Source organism: Hypanus sabinus, chromosome 31 (assembly GCF_030144855.1).
Source record: "Hypanus sabinus isolate sHypSab1 chromosome 31, sHypSab1.hap1, whole genome shotgun sequence".
Taxonomy (NCBI): domain Eukaryota; kingdom Metazoa; phylum Chordata; class Chondrichthyes; order Myliobatiformes; family Dasyatidae; genus Hypanus; species Hypanus sabinus.
The window spans coordinates 3,286,986-3,294,386 of NC_082736.1; the positions used below are offsets into that span (position 1 = coordinate 3,286,986).

The 7,401-nt window shown below is 59.1% G+C and overlaps 1 protein-coding gene across 1 annotated transcript; it reads left to right on the top strand.

The window, feature by feature from the left end:
- The first annotated feature begins 551 nt into the window (after positions 1–551).
- LOC132383730 (basic leucine zipper transcriptional factor ATF-like 3) lies at positions 552–6,764 on the top strand. Its single transcript, XM_059954925.1, has 3 exons — positions 552–807; positions 4,087–4,191; positions 5,735–6,764. Exons 1-3 carry the CDS (start codon positions 706–708, stop codon positions 5,948–5,950), a joined length of 423 nt encoding a protein of 140 aa, XP_059810908.1. The 5' UTR covers positions 552–705; the 3' UTR covers positions 5,951–6,764.
- The last annotated feature ends 637 nt before the right edge of the window (positions 6,765–7,401 follow it).

The following is a 7,401-nucleotide window of genomic DNA, read 5'->3' on the forward strand; positions in this document are numbered from 1 at the left end:
GTGTGTGTGTGTGTGTGTGTGTGTGTGTGTGTGTGTGTGTGTGTGTGTGTGTGTGTGTGAGAGTGCCCAAGACTTTGGTCAGTACTGTATTACTTCTCTCTGCCAGAACTTCCTTTGCGAAATTGAACTTCCCTCTGCAACACACAAATCGCTGGAGGAGCCCGGCAGGTCGGACGGCGTTTCTGGAAATGAATGAAGGGTCGATGTTCCGGGCCGAGACCCTTCCTCGGGACTGGAGGGGAAGGGGGAAGGTGCCAGAATAAAAGGTGGGGGAGAGGAAGGAGGGGAGCTCCGTGTCCCTCCTCTCCTGTCAGTGGGCTAAGCCCCATGTGCAGGTCCGGATGACCAACACGCCGAAGGAATCTGACCAGAATACAACGTGTTAAAGCAACAACAAATAGAGAAAGGAGATTTCTCGCCATGTGAAGCCGAACTTGCAGGAGTTTACTGGATTACACAAGGTTTTTTGTGTAAATGCCACACGTGGGAGCCGGGGCTGGGGGCGGGTCAGCGGGACTTTCCTGGCCACGTGATTTCCTGCAACTGGTCCGATATTTTCCTCTCGGCAGCCGGCCGGCCGGCCGGGGGGAGGGCTTACCCTGAAAATGAAAGTGGTGCGGGGAATAAAGGGCGGCCCGGCCAGCGCCGAGCTTCTTTGCTGCCAGGGCTCGCTCGGGGAGTGTGAGACCCCTCCTCGGCACTTGTATGAAGTTCGGCAACTTCCCTTTGCCCTGTACCATGGCTGCCACGCTTGGGGACTTCTCCCCGGACGTCGAAACGGACGACTCCAGCCAGAACTCGGAGAAGGTAGGAGCTCCTCCCTCCGTGGCCGCCGGTTCGCCCGCTGGGTGGGGGAGGGGACTGCGGAACGAGGGAGCGCCTCGCCGTCTGGGGGACTGCGGAACGAGGGAGCGCCTCGCCGTCTGGGGAGGGGACTGCAGACCGGAGGGAGAGCCGCGCCGTCTGGGGAAGGGACTGCAGACCGGAGGGAGCGCCGCGCCGTCTGGGGAAGGGACTGCGGAGCGGAGGAAGCGCCGCGCCGTCTGGGGAGGGGACTGCAGACCGGAGGGAGCGCCTCGCCGTCTGGGGAGGGGACTGCGGAACGAGGGAGCGCCTCGCCGTCTGGGGAAGGGACTGCAGACTAGAGGGAGCGCCGCGCCGTCTGGGGAAGGGACTGCGGAGCGGAGGGAGCGCCACGCCGACTGGGGAGGGGACTGCGGAGCAGAGGGAGCGCCGCGCCGTCTGGGGCAGGGACTGCAGACCGGAGCGCCGCGCCGACTGGGGAGGGGACTGCGGACCGGAGGGAGCGCAGCGCCGTCTGGGGAAGTGACTGCGGAGCGGAGGGAGCGCCGCGCCGTCTGGGGAGGGGACTGCGGACCGGAGGGAGCGCAGCGCCGTCTGGGGAAGTGACTGCGGAGCGGAGGGAGCGCCACGCCGACTGGGGCAGGGACTGCAGACCGGAGCGCCGCGCCGACTGGGGAGGGGACTGCGGACCGGAGGGAGCGCAGCGCCGTCTGGGGAAGTGACTGCGGAGCGGAGGGAGCGCCGCGCCGTCTGGGGAGGGGACTGCGGACCGGAGGGAGCGCCGCGCCGACTGGGGCAGGGACTGCAGACCGGAGCGCCGCGCCGACTGGGGAGGGGACTGCGGACCGGAGGGAGCGCCGCGCCGACTGGGGCAGGGGCTGCAGACCGGAGCGCCGCGCCGACTGGGGAGGGGACTGCGGACCGGAGGGAGCGCAGCGCCGTCTGGGGAAGTGACTGCGGACCGGAGGGAGCGCCGCGCCGTCTGGGGAGGGGACTGCGGACCGGAGGGAGCGCAGCGCCGTCTGGGGAAGTGACTGCGGAGCGGAGGGAGCGCCGCGCCGTCTGGGGAGGGGACTGCGGACCGGAGGGAGCGCAGCGCCGTCTGGGGAAGGGACTGCGGACCGGAGGGAGCGCCACACCGACTGGGGAGGGGACTGCGGACCGGAGGGAGCGCCGCGCCGTCTAGGGAGGGGACTGCGGACCGGAGGGAGCGCCGCGCCGTCTGGGGAGGGGACTGCGGAGCGGAGGGAGCGCCGTGCCGTCTGGGGAGGGGACTGCGGACCGGAGGGAGCGCCGCGCCGTCTGGGGAGGGGACTGCGGAGCGGAGGGAGCGCCGCGCCGTCTGGGGAGGGGACTGCGGACCGGAGGGAGCGCCGCGCCGTCTGGGGAGGGGACTGCGGAGCGGAGGGAGCGCCGCGCCGTCTGGGGAGGGGACTGCGGACCGGAGGGAGCTCCGCGCTGTCTGATTGGGGTGCCCAGAGCAGCGGGAGTGCTGTACTGCTGGGAGGGGTATGGGGGTTATGAGAGGGATGGTGGAACAGATTCGATGGGCTGAATGTCCTGGTTCTGTTGCTGTGTCTGTCCGCAGAGGGTCGTCATGATGACAGTTGGATTAAAGTCAGATATTCACATAAAAGCTTTGGCCCTCTGGGATGGGGGCAAAAGATCCAACTTCCTTTCTCAGTCTGCTAACTGCTTTTAAACCAATACCCCCGCGCTACGCAGGGGGGAGAAATGAATGGAGAAGGGAGCTGGGCTGGGAAGTACCGTTGGCAGTGAGAGACCTGGGGCTGTGATCCCAGCCGCCGACCATGGATGTGGTGTCCAGGGCAAGTGGCGCCCCCTCTCCCTCCCTGCAGCTGATTGACCCGCAGGAACGGCACCAGCAGCTGCCAGCCAGTGTTCAACTCAACCCTTGGGGACTTCACCTCAGCTTTTCCCTCGGGGTTAATCCAGAATCTCCCATTACCACCCCTCCCCCAGCGAGAACATCCTGAGGGAACTGAGATGAGAGACTCTGGTAGGGTAAAGCTCAGTTTGACATTGGGTTAGTGGGCAGCTGGGGGGGGAAGGTACTCTCCCACTATAGGAAACATCCTCCCCACATCCACTCTATCTGTGTCCTCTGGTCCTAGACTCTCCCACTATAGGAAATATCCTCTCCACATCCACTCTGTCTGTGTCCTCTGGTCCTAGACTCCCCCACAATAGGAAACATCCTCTCCACATCCACTCTATCTGTGTCCTCTGGTCCTAGACTCCCCCACTATAGGAAACATCCTCTCCACATCCACTCTATCTGTGTCCTCTGGTCCTCGACTCCCCCACTATAGGAAACATCCTCTCCACATCCACTCTGTCTGTGTCCTCTGGTCCTAGACTCCCCCACTATAGGAAACATCCTCTCCACATCCACTCTATCTGTGTCCTCTGGTCCTAGACTCCCCCACTATTGGAAACATCCTCTCCACATCCACTCTATCTGTGTCCTCTGGTCCTAGACTCCCTCACTATAGGAAACATCCTCTCCACATCAACCTATCTGTGTCCTCTGGTCCTAGACTCCCCCACTATAGGAAACATCCTCTCCACATCCGCTCTATCTGTGTCCTCTGGTCCTAGACTCCCCCACTATAGGAAACATCCTCTCCACATCCACTCTATCTGTGTCCTCTGGTCCTAGACTCTCCCACTATAGGTAACATCCTCTCCACATCCACTCTATCTGTGTCCTCTGGTCCTAGACTCCCCCACTATAGGAAACATCCTCTCCACATCCACTCTATCTGTGTCCTCTGGTCCTAGACTCCCCCACTATAGGAAACATCCTCTCCACATCCACTCTATCTGTGTCCTCTGGTCCTAGACTCCCCCACTATAGGAAACATCCTCTCCACATCCACTCTATCTAGTCCTTTCAGTAATCTATGGGTTTCAGTGAGATCCCCTGCATTATTCTAAATTCCAGTGAGTACAGGCCCAAAGCTGCCAAACGCTCCTCATATGTTAACCCCTTCCTTCCTGTAATCATCGTCGAGGACCCCCATCTGGTCTCTGTCCAGGGACAACGCGGCCTCTCTGAGGTGTGGGTTGGTGCTAGGCCGTGAGGCCTGGGAGCAGAGTTGGGCCTTTTGGCCTCACGCGGCAGTAGAAACTGGCCACACCAGACTTCCGGGCATCTGGAAGACGTGATCGGGAGGTGTTTTTCAATTTGCTTGTGGGAAGTTGGAGAGGCAGAATGACCCTCAGCCCTGGTCCTAACCGCCTGTCCGTTGTCTCCAGGATTACGAGGGCTACGACAAGAAGCTGAGGCGAAGAGAGAAGAATAGAATCGCTGCACAGAAAAGCCGGCAGAAGCAGACACAGCGGGCGGACATCTTACACCAGGTAAGAGCCCGCGGTTGGCAACTGGCCCGGGGCAGCAGATACCAGCTGGAAGCTGTTCCTGAATCGTTGAGTGTGTGTCTTCAGGCTCCTGTACCTCCTCCCTGATGGCAGAGGGGAAGAAGCTGTTCCTGAATCGCTGAGTGTGTGTCTTCAGGCTCCTGTACCTCCTCCCTGACGGCAGAGGGGAAGAAGCTGTTCCTGAATCGTTGAGTGTGTGTCTTCAGGCTCCTGTACCTCCTCCCTGATGGCAGAGGGGAAGAAGCTGTTCCTGAATCGTTGAGTGTGTGTCTTCAGGCTCCTGTACCTCCTCCCTGACGGCAGAGGGGAAGAAGCTGTTCCTGAATCGTTGAGTGTGTGTCCTGAGGCTCCTGTACCTCCTCCCTGATGGCAGAGGGGGAGAAGCTGTTCCTGAATTGCTGAGTGTGTGTCTTCAGGCTCCTGTACCTCCTCCCTGACGACAGAGGGGGAGAAGCTGTTCCTGAATCGTTGAGTGTGTGTCTTCAGGCTCCTGTACCCCCTCCCTGATGGCAGAGGGGGAGAAGCTGTTCCTGAATCGTTGAGTGTATGTCTTCAGGCTCCTGTACCCCCTCCCTGATGGCAACAATGAGAAGGTGGCATACTCTGGGTGATGGGGGTCCTTAATGATGGATGCTGCCTTCCTGAGGCATCGCCTTTTGAAGATGTCCTCGGTGCTGGTGGATGGGGTAGAGGGCGGCTGAGTTTACGGCTCCTGCAGCTTTTTCCAGTGGCCCCTCCCTACCAGACAGTGGTGCAGCCAGTAAGAATTCTGTGTGTGTGAGTGTGTGTGTGTGTGAGAGTGTGTGTGTGTGTGAGAGTGTGTGTGTGTGTGAGTGTGTGTGAGTGTCTATGAGTGTATGAGAGTGTGTGTGTGTGTGAGAAAGTGTGAGAGAGTGTGAGAGAGTGTGAGAGAGTGTGAGAGTGTGTGTGTGAGTGTGTGAGAGTGTGTGTGAGAGAGTGTGAGTGTGTGTGTGTGAGTGTGTGTGAGAGAGTGTGAGTGTGTGTGTGAGAGTGTGTGTGTGTGTGAGAGAGTGTGAGTGTGTGTGTGTGAGTGTGTGTGAGAGTGTGAGTGTGTCTCTCTCTCTCTCTCTCTCTCTCTGTCCGTCTGTGTGTGAGAGTGTGAGTGTGTGTGTGAGAGTGTGAGTGTGTGTGTCTCTCTCTCTCTCTCTGTCCGTCTGTGTGTGTGTCTGTAAACTCCAGAGACTGTTGTGTGTGAAAATCCCAGGAGATCAGCAGTTTCTGAGATACTCAGACCACCCCATCTGGCACCGACAATCATTCCAGGGTCAAAGTCACTCAGATCACATTTCGTCCCCGTTCTGACGTTTGGTCTGAACCTCCTGACCGCGTCCGCATGCCCTGATGCCCTGCGTTGCTGCCACGTGATTGGCTGATGAGACGTTTGTATTAACGAGCAGGTTACGGGTGAACCGAGTGTTGAGGGAGCTGTTTTGCGGCGACAGTGTGCTGTAACAGACGGGCTGATTGCCTGTGCGGTGCTGACGGTCTGTCTCTTCCTCTGCAGGAGTACGAGCAGCTGGAAAGGGAGAATGCTTTGCTGAGGAAAGAAATCCAGACTTTGAGGGACGAACTGAAGCAGTGGACGCAGGTGGTACAACAGCACGAGCCGCACTGCGCCGTGCTGCCCGCATCCAGCTCCGCCCTGGCCGGCAAGCCACAGGTGGACTTCACGGACTTCCTCCCCAACAACTGGCGGGAAGCGGAGCTGCTGAAATTCTAGGGGGGGGGGACCACCGGCCACTACCGACAGGGAGCCCGCCGCTGTTCCACCTGGGCCTCGGGGCCTCTCTTTTGCGTTGTGATTGTAGAATGGGACTGAGACTGAGGGCGCTGAAGCTGAGATGGCCACGGCTGCGGGACGACGGGAGTCTGCTCGCGGAATGCTCGGGGCTAGCCGAGACCCGCGGCGAGGGACGGAGGCCGCTCGCCGAGCCCGAGCACTGTCAGCCCAGCTCCGACGCTTGTCCATGACAGCTCTGAAGCTCTTTGCTGGCAGGAGCAGCTGGTAGTGTGGAGAATGTGCCTGTGGAGCAGAGGGAGAGTGTGTGCGTGTGCATGTGTGTGTGTGTACTATAGCATGAGAAGGATCTGATTTGTCACTGATAGTGAGCGGAAAGGTCGAGCACCAATACCGTCACTCGATATTTACCTGTACCATTGGCCGCCCAGTCCTCGCCCACTCGGAGGGAGTTGAACCTGGGCCATCTTCAATATACCCTGCATTTCCTTTTTCCAGACAGCCGCTTTCTGGTGTCCCTATCATTAATCGCTGGGTGACCCTGTCTGGCAACACGCCCTACATAAATTGTGCCCGTGCACCGAGGGAGGCTAAAGGCTTTGGGGGCGGGTCCGCTGGGATAGCAGGGGGGTGTAATGACGACGCGCACCGCAGGAAAGGAGCGGGGGTAAGTGGGGGTGTGTGGAACGTCCTGCCAGGGGTGGTGTAGAGACAGATACATTAGGGACATTTAAGGTGATCGGGGGTAAGTGGGGGTGTGTGGAACGTCCTGCCAGGGGTGGTGTAGAGACAGATACATTAGGGACATTTAAGGTGATCGGGGTAAGTGGGGGGTGTGTGGAACGTCCTGCCAGGGGTGGTGTAGAGACAGATACATTAGGGACATTTAAGCTGATCGGGGGTAAGTGGGGGTGTGTGGAACGTCCTGCCAGGGGTGGTGTAGAGACAGATACATTAGGGACATTTAAGGTGATGGGGGTAAGTGGTGGGTGTGTGGAACGTCCTGCCGGGGGTGGTGTGGAGACAGATACATTAGGGACATATAAGGTGATGGGGGTAAGTGGGGGGTCTGTGGAACGTCCTGCCGGGGGTGGTGTGGAGACAGATACATTAGGGACATTTAAGGTGATCGGGGGTAAGTGGGGGGTGTGTGGAACGTCCTGCCGGGGGTGGTGTAGAGACAGATACATTAGGGACATTTAAGGTGATGGGGGTAAGTGGGGGGTCTGTGGAACGTCCTGCCAGGGGTGGTATAGAGACAGATACATTAGGGGCATTTAATGTGATCGGGGGTAAGTTCAAAGTACATAGATGTCACCGTATACAACCCTGAGATTCATTTTCTTGTGGGCATCCTCAGTAAATCCAAGAAACGTGATCGGATCAATGAAACAGGGCAGACAAACAACCAAACTGCCAAAGATAACACTTCA